At 35.1% G+C, this 20,675-nt stretch overlaps 1 protein-coding gene across 12 annotated transcripts in view; it reads right to left on the bottom strand.

Moving 5' to 3' along the window:
• REV1 (REV1 DNA directed polymerase) overlaps nucleotides 1–20,675 on the bottom strand; it is a 92,064-nt gene that overhangs the window by 29,539 nt on the left and 41,850 nt on the right. For all 12 annotated transcript variants that reach the window (XM_030310406.1, XM_030310400.1, XM_030310401.1 and 9 more), the window contains 5 exons: nucleotides 15,207–15,375; nucleotides 10,403–10,555; nucleotides 6,817–7,523; nucleotides 3,900–4,007; nucleotides 2,402–2,518 (listed from right to left, as the gene is read on the bottom strand). In XM_030310406.1, the coding sequence (XP_030166266.1) occupies nucleotides 2,402–2,518; nucleotides 3,900–4,007; nucleotides 6,817–7,523; nucleotides 10,403–10,555; nucleotides 15,207–15,375 (1,254 nt within the window). The remainder of the gene's footprint in view (nucleotides 1–2,401; nucleotides 2,519–3,899; nucleotides 4,008–6,816; nucleotides 7,524–10,402; nucleotides 10,556–15,206; nucleotides 15,376–20,675) is intronic.

Below are 20,675 nucleotides of genomic sequence, written 5' to 3'. Positions count from 1 at the left end.
AGAGGCCGGGACCCAAGTCTGTGAAAAAGAAATCGCTGAGAATAAATCTATGACTAAAACGATTTTAAAAACTGTTGTTCTTTAGAATGAACACTGAAGTTGTTGAAGGGGTAAGAAAACATCTGCATCCTGGAATCCAGGAAAGGGTAAAAGGCCCCAACCACAAAATCTTGAGTATAAATGGATTCCAAATAATGAGGTCCCCTCAATGAGAAGCGTCACTGCTGAGTACTGTTCAGGAAGCAGCTTCCAAAGGAAGTCATGGATGGAAAGCCCTTGGTTATGCTGGTGTATTTAGACAAAGAATTTTTTAATATGACGAATAAGAAACTAAAGTTTCTATCTATAAAAGGCTAAAGATGCTATTTGTTCTAATACTTTGCCTAGACGTACAAGGTGAAAAATCATAACTGATTTTTTTGTTTTAAAAGCTAGTGTGCAGAAGCCAAAGATTCTAATTCCTAAATTGATCCTCGATATTTTAAAATTTGATGTCATGTCTTATAAGGACACAGAGAAAGAAAGATCAGGGAGTAACAAGGAAAGAAGAACAAAGGCACTGAAAAAACAAGTTCTAAGTACAAGGTTAGTTGCAACCAAACTTTAAGAACAATCTGTTCATTTTATGTTACAAATATTTTGGTAAGCTCCTAATGGGTCAAAGGCTTAGGACATAAAAGTGAATGACATCAAGTTAAAGAAAGAATATAAAATGCAAAGTATTATATTCACCTGTTCTAGTGACAGAAAAACTATTTTTGACAGTTTTCAATGTCAAGTGAAATTTCAATATTTCTCTTAATATTTACCTTCCAATTTCCTACCCACATGTAGAGGTGGAGGGGATGTGAATTATAAAAGGTCATTACAGTGTTATGAAAATCCAGTGGCTAAACTGACGAAGATAATTAAGTAAGCAACAACTGTATTCTGTTAATAAACTGTGTGTGGTCAGATCACTTGTGAAGGAAGGAAAGATGTAAGAGGACTAGTTCTCTGCTACTCCTAAGGGATGTGTGCTTGCCAAGGCCAAACTTCCAGGCAGAGACTGCTGAAATACAGATGTGTGTAGCAAACACAAGATTCTACCCACCAGAGAAACTGAGTACTGCATAACTGACAGACATTACTGAACGGTATGTCCATGGTATTTTTTCTTCTTTCAACGCTCATTCAGTAAGTTTTTCACTGACTGCCCAATGTGACAAGTATGCATTTCCTTAAGCTACTTACTTGTTTTCTAGAAACCAACCTAGCACAAAACCATACTACCAATACTTAAGAAACTACCCGTATTGCCACATACCACAATACAACTAAATCTTAAGCTCAATACTGACTACTTCAAGATCTATTCATGACACACAAAATGTTGGAATGTCAAAAATCTCTTAAAAGATTTAAATAACCAAGAGAAAGGAAATCTGGAAAATACAGGTACACATGAAGCATAAAGTTCTATCTCTAGTTATTGTCTTTTGTATTCATACCATGTAAACAGATAATCACAACCAACAAAAAGACTGTAATTCCAAAAAACTCCTCAGATATGTCCAGTGGCTTTCCTTCTGCCTTAATTTCTATGAGATCATTTCTAAAATAATCCCAAATTCTTATAACTGAAAACTAGGAACCTGAAATAATCAGGATGAAATTTAACTGCTTGCCTTCCATTCCACTGTATATTTCTGACTACTTTCTGATTAATATTCTTCTGGAAAATTAATTTTTAAAAACTTTTGGCTTTGCAGACATTCAAGAGGAAACTGATCAATGACAAAGAATTTAATTTCTAATCAAATATTTCTCAGGGAATTTACTCAGGGGGAAAAAACAGACATAAAAATGTTAATACTGTGATCAGTATAATTTATGATTTTTATTAATAGCAAAAAATTCAAAAGCCAGTGAGGCAAGAAAATGTTCAAACAGGTTCAACAAAGATATGGGGAATGATTCCTAGTATTTATCTTCTTATTCCAATAAATAAAGTCCTACTATTTCTTATTCCACAGCCTCACACAAATCTTTAGTGTCTTTACTGTTGATCAGTGACCAAACAACTAGTAATCAACTTGAGTCTAGAGACCACCACAAAATGATGTCCATGATTTTATTTTTATCCCAATCTAAATATACACAAAGCAAACTAATCACACCCTATAAAACATTCTTTTCTATCCCAGGAAAATATCATCATCCAATTCAACAAAGCAGGACTATAAACCAGTCATTTGTACTGCATGCAGATTTTGCTTTAAGATGTCACTGACACCTTTAAAACCCTTGAATGAAAAAGCTAATTATTTCAACTCTTTCATTTCTGTAATGACAATACCAGCAGCAAAATCCAGACGTCTTCAACAGGAGCATTATGACTTCAAAGAGAGCTCATTTGTACCTGCTTTGCCTTTCAGGATTTTATTCTGGTAATACTGCCACTCCAACTGGGGGTTAGCGCCAGGACGTAAAGGTGCCCTTCCTGTGCCTCTGTTACTTGTAACAGCCACTGGTTTTCCTGTGAGGAAAAAAAAATTATTTTTAAATCTAAATATAGGAATGTTAACATGGCAATATGTAAAGGAAACATTTTCAAAAGTTTTAAAAATATGACATATTTTCTTTAGCTTTAGACATTAGTCCATAAGGAGCTAGTATCTTTAAACATTCTCAATCACCATACAAAAATCATCTAAGTTTCTCAACACCCTCCAAAAAGTAAACTATTTATGACAATATGATACATTTATTCAAGTTAAAACGCTATCACTTCCTTTCCCATGATTTTTGTTTGGTTTCTTACAGTAGAGAAGAGTCAACTCAGATCCTAGATTCAAACTGGAATGGTGGGAGAGGGTAAGAAAACCAACTACATCTGGACTTTTTATATTTCTCGTATCAGAAAAGTAAGGTAACATCCAATCTTTCAATTTTACAACAAGAGAAACAAATATATATGCAAAGGGACCACAATCTGACCTACTATATAATAAACTTGAGAATACAGTCCCTCAGTTTTTGGTTTAGTTATAAAATCTTTCAGGTATCATTTCCTTGCGTATGCATTAGGTTACAAAAGAACTGTAACTTCTTAAAGCAATAGCATGCATCATTCATATATATGTTACTGAATGCATTTGTTGTGAGGATAAAAAATACTACCATCAGAGTGACTCATCAGGCTAAACTCAATTCTTTAAATATTCTAAACTCCCTTAAAAGCTGAAGCAGTAGCTATTCATGACACAAATAAAGCCCTGGTGTTAACCCAGCAGTTTCTGTGCTTTCCTGAAAAAGAACAGACTCTCAGAAGAAAATGCTAATAGTTACATCTTTCAAGCACCGACAGAACTACTGAAAAATCCAGAATAAATGTTTTTAAAAGTATTGATTAACTCACAAATATCTGAAATTCCATTAAAACAAAGATGACAGCATATCTCAGCAATATTCAATAATGCAAAATTATTCTCAAACCAAAAAGTTGGAATGTGCACTAGCATCATCAGAACAGTTAATCAAGTTATTTACCCAAGAGAAGGAAAGCACATGGACCCAAACTGCGGAAGATGCTACCATAAAATTTCTATTTAATAACCAAGTAAGAGTATGTAAAAATATAGAAAATGCCCAATGCAAGTACCAGTCTTATTAGTCTTAGATGAGATCTTTCAGCTGAAGAGGAGTATTCTTCCCTAAAAGACCTAACCTCCACAGGGAGAACAAAATGTTTCTAATTTCCCTTTATCTTTCTTGATAACTGAGTCAGAAAACTTGGAAGCAAGGATTTATTTTGCCAAGGAAAATGAAAATAATATTTCTTGAAGGTTTTATGATCCCTTAGAATATATATTTATAACAATATCAAGTTTTCTTAAAATATGAACAAGAATACAGACCTTTGAGATCTGGTCTATTTCGTATACCCACTGATACAAAGAAGCAATCCATATCAACATGCATTATACAGCTCTGATGCCTGGGTGAACTCAATACTGACATATTTCCTAGAAGGAAAAAGAAAATGTTCAAACCCGAAGCTAATTTTTAATATCAAAAAAAAAAATCAGGTCTATTTAATTTTAAAAACTGTACTTTAAGTGCCTATAAGTTGAATGAAGTCTCAAAAAATACAGTATCTATTACAGAATATTTCAATCACTTCAAGCAAGGTCAAACGTCAGTTTCTTTGGCTCTAAACATAATCCAGAGATATAAATTTAGTTTGCAAACATAATTTGAAATCAATTATGAAGATAGCATGTTTTCCTAATCTATATTGTAATAATTATTAAGTCTTTCATCCAAAGTATGTCTAAAGACTTAAAGTTATTTCTGTGTGAATATTTTATTAAAATGTATAAAAGTACTTTCATATAGTTACGTGGAGCTAAGTAACTTTAGATGATCAGTATTCCATATGCAGTCTACAAATATTCCTTGATAAAAAAAACAGTAAAAACTGCCAGTATAGAGTGCTTGGTACGTGTCATGCACTGTTTTAAGAGGTTTACATGCATTTATTTAAATTCTCAATATGATGAAATATATAATCTTATTAGGTCCATTTGATAGATTAATATTATGTTATGTTAATGACTGTGTTATGCAGCCAGTAAGAAGAAGCTGAACTGGATTTCAACTCTAGGCAGTCTGATTTGAGCCCTGGAACCATCACATTGTTGCTCTAGATATATTTAGAAAAAGTCTATAAAACAAATACCTACATATAAATCTGTAGGTAAATATATACAATTTTCCTCCTTTAGCCATTAAACACTATTAAAAATCAGCTCTGAAGCATATATGCCACTTTCAAGAAAAGGGTAGTGTCCTCTCCTAAGGACTCTGCCTTCTAATCACCCTGAGCTATGTATTTTGGTTTATCAGGGTTATTGCAACCAATCCAGCCACAACTAGAGCTTTGTTCTTTATCAGTTCCATCCTTAGACCTTTTTCCTAGTCCTCTAAAATATAGAATTCTTGGAAATAAGAACTCCAAGCTTTTAAAAAGTTCTAATCTCAGGGCACCTGGGTGGCTCAGTTGGTTAGGCGTCCGACTTAGGCTCAGGTCATGACCTTGTGGTTCATGAGTTCAAGCCCGCGTCGGGCTGCATCAGGTTCTGTGCTGACAGCTCAGAACCTGCTTTGGATTCTGTGTCTCCCTCTCTCTCTGCCCACCCCCCCACTCCCGCTCTGTCTCTCTCAAAAACTAAATAAACGTTAAAAAAAAAAAAAGTTCTAATCTCATAAAAAAGTTTTCTGTTGATAGGTTTAAGAATACTAGTACTGAAGGTGTTAAGTCTTCAGAATAAGCTTCCAAAACCTTACATTTTTACTCCCCAATGGTTCAGACTACTACATTTACCAAATTGTGACTGTGAAAGCAGTGTGAAAGCACCAAGTTCTCACTATGTGCAAGGCAACAAGCCTTTGTTCGTGTTATCTTCCCTTAAGTTCAGAAGCCCACAAAGTGAGCACCATGGACCACCTATCACTCCACCGTGAAGGGGAAACTGAGACCCAGAGAGGTGAACTGGCCCATGGCCCTGCAGAGTCAGAATTTGGATTAAGGATACATTATTGAACTCAAGCCATGCACTTCCTTGCTATCCTCTGTATTATCTCAAGAAATGATTTAGAAAATAAATCTTAACAATTATAATTTTATAAATATATATAAATTATATAAATTATTATATAATTATTATATATTATATATATATTATATTATTATTTATTATATATAAATTATATAAATATTATATAAACATAATATAAACCCCAAATAACTGCTTTAAATATTCAAGTAGTACAGAATACATATACCAAACACCTACTGAATGCTTTCATACAATATAAAAATTTATCATTTTATTCCATTCATGAAACTAATTCATAATAATTCTTTGCAGCTTTCAAAATTAAATGACCTTTACCATATGAGGCCAAGGGATGATGAATGGATAATCTAATACCTGTAACATTATTCTGAAATATCTCATAAGTAACACAAAGTATTTAGGACTACATCAAACACAACAAAACATAATAGAAAAAAACCCACAGGGAGAAGCTCTATCACTGTCTAGGGCAGAACCATGAGCTTCTCTCTGTACCTCAGTTTCCATAGCTATAAGTTAAAAGGTAATATGAGATAATCTGAGATATCTCTCTAAAAAACAAAACAAAACCATATATTCTATAAAGTTTCTAAAACCTCAAACCAGAAACTAATTAGTAATGACTGCATAGAAATACAGTCTGTAATTGTTGGTTTTGTTTGCTTTTGAAGACAAGAAAAGTATTAAAAAACAAAATACAATTAACCCATCTACTATTATGTGAAAATACTTAATCTCACTACAAGTTTACCACTGTAGTTACAGTAGTTATTAAGTCAGTTCTTTAATAATTTAAAAGTCATTCAGATGCCAGCTTCTAGAATTAAGTTACTCTTACCAAACCAATTTATTCTTACAAGAATTTGAGCACTGGATAGAATTACATGTTATATTTTACACAGTTCAAAATTTCAACAACTGAGGCATGAATGCTCAGAATCCCAACCTTGTTACTGTTTAAGTTACCTGAAAATATTCAGCTAGCCAACATTTAAATCTAAATTTGTAAAAAATATTTTAATAAGGAAGAAAGCTTTCTATAATCTGCTATACTTACTGTTAACTTACATGCCCCGATATTCCTAAAGACTTTTATGAGAGCTTAGTACTGATCAGAATACCAGTGACACCTTAAGAACAAAATGGTCAAGTACTATTGTTTCTTAAGAAAACAATGTTAGTAAGTATCTACCTGTGTCAGTTACAACAAGTGCAGACCTGCCTGTTTTCATTTTTTTTAACTTTTCCCTTCCTGGAAAGATACCACTACTTTGTCTTTGTAGGGTATTGACAAACTCAGTCAATTCACACTTCCACATTGATATGTGATGCAGTCTTGAGTGGGAGTAGAAGTCTGAAATAAAATTGCAATCTGAAGGTTTGGATGGCACTGAAGGTGCTGCCTTGCTAAGAGCAGGTACTGAAGTGCTTTTTGTGCTTGAAGGCCCCTGAACAGCGGAGTGGTGAGCACCATTTATCTTAGTGTTACTGTGCAAAGATGATAAGGAGAAGGAATGAGTTCTGTGTGGATTCCGCACAGCATCTGTGTTTCTAGTGCTCTGTTGCAACTGATGCAAAATGCAGTCTCTGAAGTCAGTGCTGCTCTTCTCAGCCTGCTCCTCCTCCTGGGCAAAGTCTGGAGAAAGCCTGCTGGCAACACTGTTGCCCATGGGCACCAAGCAATCCTGCATCTGTAAGGCACCATTAGAGCTAGGAGTATGTCCATTAAAAATGGCAGTGCTGTCTCTGTGATGCGGAATTCCGTTTTGTTTCCTTCCTGGAAGGATGTGCTCCAGCTCCGCAAAACTAAAATCATTATTGGCATCTTCTTCATTCCAACTGTTCATTCCATTGACTTTGACTTCATTTTCTGTCTCAATCTTCTTAATTATGTGATTTCTACAGACAGAAAAAAAGATTTAAATTGATATGTGACTTTCAGGCTAAAACAATTTTTAATGTAAACATGGTCTTAAGTGATGCACACCTTCAATATTTCTCCCCCTAAAAATTGAAAAATTAAGCCATAAATTTTATATTCTTTCTCTTCCAACTAAGATAATTCTTAGCTAAACCAAAGTAGCAAGGTAACTATGAAAATCCTAGAACATAAAGTCTTTTAAGTTTTGTTCTTTTTTTTTCAAACTTCAAATACTCCCAAAGAAGAAACACAAAAGAATCTCAGGTTGAAGAAAAATAAAAACTATTTTCAATTATTCTTCCCACTAAAATTTAAATGGAACCTGTAATCCCTAAATACCCACAGTAGCACAGTATCTGGCATTTACTAGGGAGTCAATAAATTATGGGAGTTAACATAAATAACTCCCATAAAAATGGATAAGAAACTTTATCTGAATTAATATTCCTAGTTTTAGTTTTATGTAAGGCATTGTTCAACACATTAAATATGATACTGCTACAATCCTAGGGCCAGTTAGTTTCACTCAGGAAGACTGACAGACTGTATTTACTAATCCCTTAATAGGCCCAATGTCATGAGTAGGTAAAAAGAACTAGGTTAATGTGTATGGGTAATTCAGTAAAATGTATACCTAGTAAAATGAGGACATCTGCTTATTAACAAAGGAAATGGCATTTCATTTCTTAAAAAAGCATATTCAGACACCAGGGTGGTCCAAGGCAATCTGATCAAGTTTCTGGAGGACAAGTTTATAAATGTAGGACCTATGACAAATGTTTTGCTAAATTCACATTCTGACTCCTCTAGATATTTGCTTGTTAATACTCTATAATAAAGACAAATTTCATTTGCATTCACAAAAATGATCTAAGTAACAAAAACAAAAACCTGAATTACAGAACAGCAATTCATTCTACTTAGAAACACCCACACCATTAACCCAATTACAGTTCAGGCTCCAGAGAAGGTTGCCTGATACATGATACCCAGGCATTGGTGAGGCTGCCACAGTATTACCAAGTTTAATCTAAAGTCTCTCATCCTAATACCAACACAAGAGATTAGCAGTAACAGTATGAATAAACAGAAAAGTCACACATGAGACAGATGCAAAACATTACCACCCATTTCTGGGTTGGCTCTGGCTGAACCATCTCATGGAATATGACAGGCAATTCTGATTAGGTCCAATCTTCACAGATGATCATGCCAGTGAAAAGGGAAAATAGAAGATCAGGGAGCAATTAAAATAAAAGAGGAAGGAAAGAAAACCTCATTTGCTACATGTCTGGCCCTTGAGATAAAGAGAAAGCAAGGGAACAAGAAGTCACATAAAAGAACTTCAAAGAAATTTATAAAACGTACTGAATATACTAAAGAATAAATATTATGGAAAGCAACAAAAGTGAGTTAAGTCAGAAAAGCCTGACATCTAGTTTTCTGTGTGACAAACAGTAAGATTCTTCTCATGTATACTAGCAACATATGCAACAGAATTACAAACACTGGCAAGAAACACATTCTTAATATACATTCTTTCTGTACTACAGTTTTTCAGCCTACACAAATGGATATTCATAAAGTAGCTGTAATGGAAATACATCATTGGGAGACATACATTAATTAGGCAAAAGTGTACATGTATTAAAAAGTACAATCTAATAGGTAAATTCCTGCTAAAACTGACACAAGGGAGAATTAAAAATAACAACCACCTAGTTCCTATTTTTATTACTGTAAGAGAAAAATACGAAGTTGCACATTTGGAAAGATTTTCTGATATTATTTGTTGTGCACCTTGATGGTGCTAAAAAAATTGAAAGGGTTAGGTAATGTGAAAAACATGAATATGCTTATAAGTGAATACAAGATAAAATACAAATGACAACAACAAAAACTACTGAAGGTAGTGATATCAGATCCTCCCAGCTTAATTGGACTTCTGGTCTTTAAATATATATATATATCCAACTCCCAAAGCAAGCAATTTAATAAATAAGGAGAACACTAGCGATAATAAACCACCTGATATACAAGTTAAGGCAACACACCAATTAATCATGAAACCAATTTACCCAAGATAACTGCAATTAAAGCTTAATCAATATATTTTTTTAAATCTGCCACATGGAATAAAGTCTAGAGTTACCTCTAGCTCTAACACTGAGGGTCACCAACTAAATTTTTACCAATGTAAATATATTTACATATGTAAAACTGCTATGAATTTGGAAAATTTCAAAAATAACCTAGAAATGTTAACACATTTATTATGTATATAGCACACAACAAAAGCATACTGGTGCAATTAGCTTGGTTTTTGAGAAAGCAACATTCTACAGCAAATTACTTATGTGGAAGTAATTTTGGGCAAATCCATGGAAAATTTTACTTCCAGTAATTTAAGATCCATTAGTATAACAGGGGAATCTACACTGATTGGGAAAGCTTCCTTATTTACATTTTATTTATGAAACTTTCATGATAAAAATAAATTTAATTTTTAAGTTTATTTTTTGGGAGGGCACGTGTAAAAGTGGGGGAGGAGTAGAGAGAAAAGGGGAGAGAGAGAGAATCTCAAGCAGGCTCCACAGTGTCAGCACAGAGCCCAATGTGGGGCTTAAACTCACAAACCATGAGATCATGACCTGAGCCAAAGTGGATGCTTAATTGAGCCACGTAGACACCCCCAAAATAATTTTTAGGTAAGATACCTTTAAACATATTTTAACATGTTTAATATAGATAAATGGCCATGTTTTGTATTTGTTTCTATTTCAGCAAAGCAGGAGCAGTACCCACACCCACTGCTAAAACCCAGCTTTGCAGCATTCCCCAATCTAGAGAAACTTACACCCTGTTGTTCAGCTGTTTGGATACACTGCTTGGACCCGGCACAGGATCCTCAGGTTTGCACACAGGATTAAAGTTGAGACCCTTCTGCATGTTGGACTGCTTGCTGTACAGCTGATAGGGAATGTAGGACAGGAGTCGTCCAGCTTTGATGCTGAAACAAAAAAGTAAAACCAACTTAAGAGTTTAATACTTGAGGAAAAGAAGTTTCATGAAAAATAAATGTTAACAACGGAGTTTTTCACCAACAATGAGCCACCTATTCTCCTAGTTTATTTCTTCTCCCTCTGTTTTAGTGGCCCTAATGCAACATAATCTTACTTAAACACTTAAGAATAAGATATTCCTTTAAAAGTCAATGGCCAACGACATTACATGAGGGGAAAAAGAAATAGAGTAAGATGACAAAACTGCAAGCACGAGTTCGACTAGTCAATACTTTAATCCTCATGACTTTAAATATTTTTACCACAACTCCCCCTCAAACAATTCATATAGAATCATCAAGATTTTCTCAAATCTCCTCTAGTAAGCTTTTCCAGAATAACTAAAATGGATAAGAATTCCCAATTTCCACACCATGAGCTCAGGAAGGGGAATAAAAGGTATAAAAATACGTATACAACTTCTTGCCCTCTCTCCTACAGGGTACAGATTGGTTTTTTATTACAGATACTGAAAATAAGCTATTTGTTTTTGAGCTCTTGGAGACCAAGAATGTATTTTCTGATAAAATACTACCTACAAGTCATTGGGGAATCATCTGAAATGTGTCTGTTGGTTTGTTAGTCAAGTAAAAATAATTTTACAAGAACTGTGTAATACTGTGAGAAAAAATGTAAATGACACCATTAAAAAAAAAAAAAAGCCAAATCTATACCAGAAATTAGTCGTATACATTTTCTATAAAGAATAAATTGAGGCAAGATACAAAAACACAAGAGAAACGAAAGAAATCATGAGGCGAAACTGCTGTCAACTTTTATGTAAGTGAACTGAATAAGCACTCTAATCTATACAGTTAATGTAATTAGAAACATTTTAGCCCATGTGAAGTATGGGCTCTTCAGAGTATCGTTTACGTACGTGGCAGATGTGCTAACATATTATAGTTTGGGAGCTTAAAAAGAAAGGGCAGAGTTTGACTGGGAGCCAGTTACCCCCAGCAGGAGACCCCAATGAGCTGGTATAAACTGCAACAATCACCATCTCTCACTGCCAGCAGACCCACCTGGGAACCTAACCATAGGAGGCAGGGTCCCCTGCTACAAGAGACTCAACACAAAATGAAGAACAAAAACAAAATCAGCCTTAATAACTAAGGACAGCATTTTTAAACTGTGCTCCACAGCACTTGTCAGGCTTGAGGAGGCAGTGGGGTGAATCACAGCAGCTTCTCATTAACTATCTTACCCTTCAGATATCCACATTACATTGTCTGAAGAAAAGGATGAGGACAAAAATTTGAAAATCCCTAATTTATACTATATAAAAGTATAAGATTTGCAAGGCAAAGGTTTCAGTAAAATAATCTCATACCTAAAACTTCTCCATTAAAGGACTCCCTTGCCTCTTAGAAGTCGTGGCCTTATATTCATGCCCACATTAACTCAGGTTTAATGGCACATACACAGACACCAGGGAATTCTAATCAAAGCAAAGCAATCGGGGCGCCTGGGTGGCGCAGTCGGTTAAGCGTCCGACTTCAGCCAGGTCATGATCTCGCAGTGTGTGAGTTCGAGCCCCGCGTCAGGCTCTGGGCTGATGGCTCAGAGCCTGGAGCCTGTTTCCGATTCTGTGTCTCCCTCTCTCTCTGCCCCTCCCGCGTTCATGCTCTGTCTCTCTCTGTCCCAAAAATAAACGTTGAAAAAAAAATTTAAAAAAAAAAGCAAAGCAATCACCTCAAACACTTAGAAGTGGTAGTTGCTGTTTAAACTGCTCAAACTAAAAACAGGAAAATTATAGAAAAGAGTATCATTTGTCATCCGTTAAATAACTAAAATAATGTTTAAAATTTTAATTACAATAAAATCTCATAAAAACACTACTGAGAAGAGATGAACAAGACTGGGATTACAGTATGAAAGAAAGAGTACTGTAATTGCGCAAAAGGATTCCATGCTAGTACATGCAGACACTGGGCATTTATTTTATATATTAAGACATATGCCCAGACTGATCCATTTCCACAGGGCCAACTCATCTACATCAAACTTAATTAAACGGAAAAGAGCAGACCCAATTAGGAGTCAGAAAGATCTGAATTCAGAATCCTGCTGTTCTTGGATATATCTTATTAGCTCTGCCTTCTCATATATAAAATGAAGCAAACAGGCCATATGATAAGGATGTCCAAAGTAACTTCAGTTATTAAAAAACAGATGATTAAGCCTGACTTCAAACCAAAATAAAATCCACTCAGGTGAACTTTAAAACTTGTAACTGCCTTAAGTTGCTTTTTTGATTGTATTCTCTCTAGTTATATTCAGGGCAAGAAGGAAGAGTAGGTATTTGAAAAAAAAGTTCTAATGTAAACTCCCATTTTCTAAGCAAATCAAGTTCCACTCAGCAAGTGCCCTTTTCAACCCACTTTCCTACTATCTATGGATCTCCACCATTCCCTCCAAAGTCAAACTAATATCCTCAGATCAAAATTCTAGCCCTAGCACGATGATAGGATTGTCTGCACATGACAACACACAGTACAACTGTGGAATGATACAAACTTTTTTCATATTAAATATAATTTATTGTCAAATTGGTTTCCATACAACACCCAGTGCTCATCCCAACAGGTGCCCTCCTCAATGCCCATCACCCACTTTCCCCTCTCCACCAACCCCATCAACCCTCAGTTTGTTCTCAGTATTTAAGAGTCTCTTATGGTTTGCCCCCTTCCCTCTCTAACTTTTTTTGTTCCCCCATCCCCTCCCCCATGGTTTTCTGTTAAGTTTCTCAGGATCCACATATGAGTGAAAACATATGGTATCTGTCTTTCTCTGCCTGACTTATTTCACTTAGCATAACACTCTCCAGTTCCATCCATGTTGCTACAAAAGGCCATATTTCATTCTTTCTCATTGCCAAGTAGTATTCCAATGTATATATAAACCACATCTTCTTTATCCATTTGTCAGTTGATGGACACTTAGGCTCTTTCCATAATTTGGCTATTGTTGAAAGTGCGGCTATAAACATTGGGGTACATGTGCCCCAATGCATCAACACTCCTGTATTCCTTGGATAAATTCCTAGCAGTGCTATTGCTGGGTCATAGGGTAGTTCTATTTTTAATTTTCTGAGGAACCTCCACACTGTTTTCCAGAATGGCTGCACCAGTTTGCATTCCCACCAGCAGTGCAAGAGAGTTCCCGTTTCTCCACATCCTCGCCAGCATCTATAGTCTCCTGATTTGTTCATTTTAGCCACTCTGACTGGCATGAGGTGGTGATACAAACTTCTTATACTGAAAACCACACAGCTCCTTTTTTAAGGAGACACATAGCTAAAAGCCACATTCTTTGATCTGATGTAATGAAGGGTCAGGTCATGAGAAAACAGCAAAAGGCACTGGTGACATATTCCAAGGATAGGCTGTCAACCTAACCCCCCAAGGTTTAAAAAAATTTTAATCTCTAAGATACATATGGTTTTCTGGAAGCCAAATGCACTTTCTAAAAATGCACTTTTGGGGCACTTGGGTGGCTCAGTTGGTTAAGCGTCTGATTCTTGGTTCAGCTCTGGTCATGATCTCACGGTTAGTGGGATCGAGACCCGCATCAGGCTTCATGCTGACATGCTCTCTCTGCCCCTCCCCTGCTCAAGTGCATGCTCTCTCTCTCTCAAAATAAATAAAATTTTAAAATGAGTGAATAAGCAAATAAATAAATAGATATATACTTTTGACATTTTGGAATTTATTTTTTAACAATTGCTGATGTTTACAGAATAAAAATAAAACAACAAAGGAACTTCTATATTTTGCCTCTAACAATGTGCCAGGCATTATGCTAGATAATTGCACAAATTATTTCTAGTTCTCACATAATCATATCATGTCAATATTAGCCTTCTTTTACAAATGAGGATTTTAATATTTTCACTTTTAATTTTCATACATCTAACAACTACTCATATATATATATACACCATTTCAAAATATAAATTCACTTAAGTTATGGCTCATTGCCAAGGTTCAGATGACATATTTAAACTTAGGAAATTAATACGAATGGCCGCTGATTTAGAACATCAATTCCAAATCAACAGAAGAACCATAATGTAACAACTAAAAGATATTAATACCTGAAACTGCTCTTCCTCTTTGTCCTGAGTACTCCAGGTCCACAATACCCTGGTCTTCTTCTTACCTCTTAGCATGTACTTTTAACACAGGATAGAATTTACTCATATACCAAGCATACTGTTTATTATGTTTTCTTCAATAGAACACATAAGCTCCAAGAGGTAGGGATGGGATCTTTGTTTGCTTCATCGATAATTCCCAAATACACAGAGCACCATCTAGCCCATCAGAGATGCACAAGCATTTGCTGAATGAATACCATGCTTAGCCAATCCCTTCCCATCACTGCTTCCTGCTGCTTACCTGAGTCATCTCCCCTAATTCCTCGTAGCTAAGGTTGTTGCAAGAACACTAACATACTAGGCTACCTAAATTATCAATGTGAGGTTAAAGAGTACACTGGTGTTAAGACATTATTTTTCACTCTTAAGAGGCAATGTGTGTTTATAATATAAAGTATTCCAATTTTAAAAACTTATTAATTAAAAATTAAACTTACCTTTCCACAATCCATTCTGGCCGAATTACTTTTTCTCCCTTTAATTCTTTAATTTTGGCATTTGGAAGATTTGTGGCAATAATGTGTGTTGTTTTGGATCTGGAATAATACACATGGTATTGACCTCCATGCAACATCATTAGCTTTCGCAATTCCTCAGCAGAAGGATCTGTAAAATTAGTATTAAAATATGTTAAAGAGTTTTTTATATAAGTACAGCCCTAGCTGAATAATCCCGTAAAAAGCCCAATTTGAGGAACATATCACTGATTTCTCCTGGGCTGTGTTGTCAGTAAACAAAATTGGGAGGTAAGTCACAAAGTGATAAGGCTATATGGCTTTAGCACATCCTCTTCCCTGGCTACTGGAGACAGTCCACCAATAAAAAAGCACTTATTGCTAAGATGTGCCCAGAGCAGATAGGGACCTCGAGTAATGAATCTACACTAATAACAGAGCAGATATTTTAAAACTTTTGATCAACATTTTGCTACATGACCTTGATATTGGTTATCTTAGGTTTTAAAAAATTAACAAGTATAAAATCATTTATAGATCAGTTTACAGAGACTCCAATTAATCTTACACCTACCTCCTTCAGAATAGTACAACAGTTGGTAAATTACTCATACTTACTATGAGCAGACTTACTATAGGGCTATTAAAAGACTTTAGCCCTATGAAGCTTAATAACTTTTATTTATTTAAAGTTTTTTAATTTATTTTTTGAGAGAGAGAGAGAGAGAGAGAGAGAGAGCGAGCGAGCAGGGGAAGGGCAGAGAGAAGGAGACAGAAAGAAGTCCAAGCAGGCTGGGCACATCAGCAGAACCTGAGGTGGGCTTGATCCCATGAACAATAAACTAAAATCAAGAGTCAGATGCTCAACCAACTGAGCCACCAGGAGCCCCAATAACCTTTTTTTATTTAATATAAAAATAGTTAAAATAATATTATTCAGTTTCTTAATATGAACTTTTACCAAAACCAAAAAATAACCAATACAAAAAAAAAAAAAAAAAAAAAAAAAAAAAACTTCATTTTTTTTCCATTTTGTTTCAAATTAATGTTTCTTAAACTATAGAAAAATACCTTAAACAAGAATCAGGGTGACCTATGCTTTCCCATAAAAAGTCGAACTCACTAAAGTTATGTTATGACCAGTATTACTAGCATCACATTAAACTAATTATTTTCAATAGCTTGTTTCTTCCACCTATTATCCTAATGAAAGCTCTAATCATACCTTCCTCAAAACAGCTGTATGGGGGAGGGGGTGTGAAGAGTGGGGAAATGTCACTGGAGGCTTATGTATCTACTTGTTATTCAAGCAACAGATTTTCTTAAATTCATATGATACAGATCAAAGTATTTAAATAAATACAATACAGGTCAAAGTATTTAAATAAACACTTTTATTATGATAACTATGTAATTAGGGGAGTTTTAGTCTTTAGAAGAAGAAAAACACTAACAAAGGACATTTAGATATGACAGGTTTTGTCTAGTCTTGGTAAATTCTTATAGTGTAGAATTCCTATGATGCTACTGATTGCACATACTACTACTGTCCCACAGAAATATAATGTGAACCACAAATGCAAGCCACATATATAACTTAATATTTTGGATCTATTAGGTTAAAAATATTACTAAAATTAATTTTACTTTTAGTAAAAAGTCCTCTTTAAGAGGCTTACTAGAAAGTAAGCTTACTTACTAGTAAGTAAGCCTCTTTAAGAGGCTTACTAGAAAATTTTATTGTTTCAACACGTAATCAACATAAAAAAATATAATTTCATATTTTTTTTAGACTAAGTGTCTAGCACATATTTACATTTAAAACATATGTCAATTTAGACTAGCCACATTTCAAGTTCTTATTAACAAATGTGGCTAGGGGCTACCCAAATTTAACAGTGCACTAAAAAGAGAAATGAAACAACTTTTAAATAAAATTAATTCAAAATTCATAATGGAAGGTTTATAGGGCTTAAGGATCACAAAAAATAGAGCATCACAAAAGCTTAATGTAAAACAGTGAAAATTAAGCAGTCAGAAATCTGCAGTTTACTTACTTTATTTCCCTAAGATTAAAGAATTTGGTTGATATAAAATAATAATAAAAAGTACCAAATTAAAGGCTAGGTACAACGTAACCATATGGACAAATACCAAACCCAATAAAAAGCAAGGTAATGCAAAAAAGTACTTACAAGTTAATCTTGTAAATTAACTTGGTTAATCTAAACCAATTCTAACTGTATTAAATGATTTAAACAGAAAACAGGCTGACAGAACACATGACTTCTGTAAACAGATACTTGTGAAGTATGCCCCCTCTACTACTTGCTCTCTGAAATCAAACCACTGCAGAATTTTGAAACTGGAAAACATGGACCTACTGGATAAAGTTGAGGAGGTTCCCTGAAGTCCAATTTTGCAAACTCTTGCATATTTTTCAGTGTGAAGTGGACCATTAAAACCAATCTAGTTAAAAGGTTAAGATCCCATGAACTCTGGTGTCAGAATGACCTGGGTTTAATCTTGGCTTTAATATTCTTTAGCTGCATGACTTTGGACAAGGACTTAACTCCTTTAAGCTTTCTCCTCTTCACAAATAAATAAGTCTGGCACATAGAAAGCACTAGGTATAAAAACTGTTATTGTAAACTATAATGACAGCAGAACTCCTTTCAAGTAATGTATGACTTGAGGATCCTGCCCTAGACCCTACAAAAAATCATAGAAGACACATATATGCTGACACTCAGTAGCCCTAATATTTTAAACAAACAGAATTGACAATAATGCACTAAGGAAAGCAGCCAGGGACCGTTCCACCAGTCCAAAGAGCATGGCATGCATGGTGGCTGCCCTCATTTTCATTGCTTTTTGATATTTTAAAAACCGTATTTCTCTCTGGCTTTGTTTCTTCAGCAGAACATACTCCTACATTAAAAGTTCAAAAGAATATAAACAGCTCTGAAGATTTGCACAATAAATTCATTTTTGTGCTTGACACTCTCTTTAAATTCAGATGTGGGCTAATTAGAGAAAAATGTTTGGGAGACAGTATCCAACCCCATGAAATCTCCAGGACACTTAAGTTTTGTGTAACCCCATTCCTGCAATCTACTACACCAGTTAGTTTTCTTCAGACTACTAGTAACAATCTGAAATTACCCTATTTGTTTACCTGATTTCCCCGTGGAGCACAAGCTCCTTGAGGGCAGGAACCTTGTCTGTTTTATTCACTTCCACATGTCTGGCACAAAGCAGGTATCAGGTATTATTTTTTTACACATTTACTGAATAAATTGGCATCTCCCAAGCATCAAAGACTCCTGCCTGGAGTTTTTACCTCAATAGCAAAAATGGAGTGTAAGCAGTATTATCACTTCAATTCTCAAAATATTTATTCAGTAATTCAACAAATTAGGTCATAATAGCACAAGGTCCAAAGCAAGACTGAGCGTGTTCAAATCCTAGCTCCATCACCTGCTAAGCTGTGTGAACCTCAAGCAAGTTACTTAACTTCCCAGGGCCTCACTTTTCTCAGATGTAAACTGGGAATAATAGTGCCACAGAAGGCTGTTGTGGAATTAAGAGCTAAAAATTATAAACTGCTAAGAAAAATGCCATGCACACAGTAAGAATTATGTGTCAGCTATTACAAGTATTATTACTGTTCCCATCTCTATCCTAAAAGCAGAAAGGAAAAAAACTCTTATGGCTGAGACCACTCTCTACCTATAAATCACTAATTTTTTTCAATTTGTAATCCCACCTATAAATCCTTCTCTTGTTGCCCACCCTCCAGTACCTTTTCCTTCAAGAAAGACCTTGACATACTGGCCAGAATAAGAAAATGAAAAATCAAACCAAACCAAAGTATATTCAGAGAAATTTTATCCCCCAAATCTTTACAACTGATGTTACCCTCTTGAGAATTTCAGAACTAAAAGACCTTTTAGAGATCTAATAACCATTTCATTTTCCACATTGGTCTAAATAAACTTAAGTTAAACCAACGGGACCAATTTAAACAATAAATAAAACTATCCCTCAACCCTCCCTATGCATCTTCATTGAACATTTTATTTTTAAATACATTAGAGTATTAAAAAATAACTTAATCACTAACAAACATCATCACCACAGATTACCAATGATATCTTGGGTAAAGATCCATTAAATAAAAGAGCATGTCTCTGAGGCTCAGCAGCTCCCAAAAATGACTTTACCAAAGGAAGGGGGAAAAAAAAAAGCACTGGTTCTAACAAATGATTTAATTAATTACGTATTTATTTGAGTGCATGTGCAAGCAAGAAAGGGGCAGAGAGAGAGAGAGAGAAAGAAGGAATTGTAAACAAGTTCCGTGTTGTCAGCACAGATCCTATGTGGGGCTCGATCCCATGAACCATGAGATCATAATCTGAGCCCACATCAAGAGATGTACGCGCTACTGACTGATTCACACAGGAACCCAAAAATTTTTTTATAAAGGTACATATGCCAAACAAATTATTTCCCTGAAGATATACTGAATTTTTCAGCAAGCAAATTATTGTTCATCAATGCACCTGAAGTTTCTTATAAATAGCATCAACTTTAGGCAGATTTATAGAAAAACAAAAGATAAGAGAGGAGCACCTGGGTGGCTCACTGGGTTAAGCGTCCGACTTTGGCTCAGGTCAGGTTCTCACAGTTGGTGAGTTTGAGCCCCCTGTCTGGCTCTGTGCTGACAGCTCAGAGCCTGGAGCCTGCTTCAGATTCTGTGTCTCCCTCACTCTGCCCCTCACAGAGAGCTCATGTGCTCTCTCTCTCTCTCAAAAATATATAAACATTAAAAAATTAAAAAAAAAAAAAAGATAAGAGAGATTAAGGTAACTTTCCAAAGTCACACACAGCTAATGGAATAGCTACAATTCAAGTCCAGGTTTCTGTCTCCAAAAACTCATACTTAATCAGCCTTAACATGCTGCTACACTGGATAGAAAGGCCTGGTTTCCAGCTGCAGTGTGACACTTAAAAGTCATGACATATTGGACAACTGACTCATCCCATTTAGCTTCAGTGTCCTCATTACAAAATGAGAGGCTAGACTAGTTGACATTTGATTCCTTACAAAGCTATTGTATAACTGTATGTACTAACCATTATCTCCAGCAAACAAGAAAGAAAGCAAAGGAGGGAGGAAGAGAGAATCCATGTGACAGCGCAGAGCCCCATGAGGGCCTTGATCTCACAAATTGTGAGATCATGACCTGAACTGAAACCAAGAGTCAGATGCTTAACTGAAAAAACCCAGATGCCCCCCAATTTTTTAAAGAGCAAAACCCTATTTCAAACGAACCCTTACAAAAAAACAAAAAAAAACAAAACCCCAATACCAAACAAGTAAGAGTAATATAAGACTTTATTTTTAAAGTTCAATCTATATACTTACTTATACTTACTACTTTGTGC

This window comes from Lynx canadensis, chromosome A3 (assembly GCF_007474595.2).
Source record: "Lynx canadensis isolate LIC74 chromosome A3, mLynCan4.pri.v2, whole genome shotgun sequence".
Taxonomy (NCBI): Eukaryota; Metazoa; Chordata; class Mammalia; order Carnivora; family Felidae; genus Lynx; species Lynx canadensis.
The sequence above is the reverse complement of the archived record's forward strand: the minus strand, read 5'-3'. Positions and strand labels throughout refer to the sequence as shown.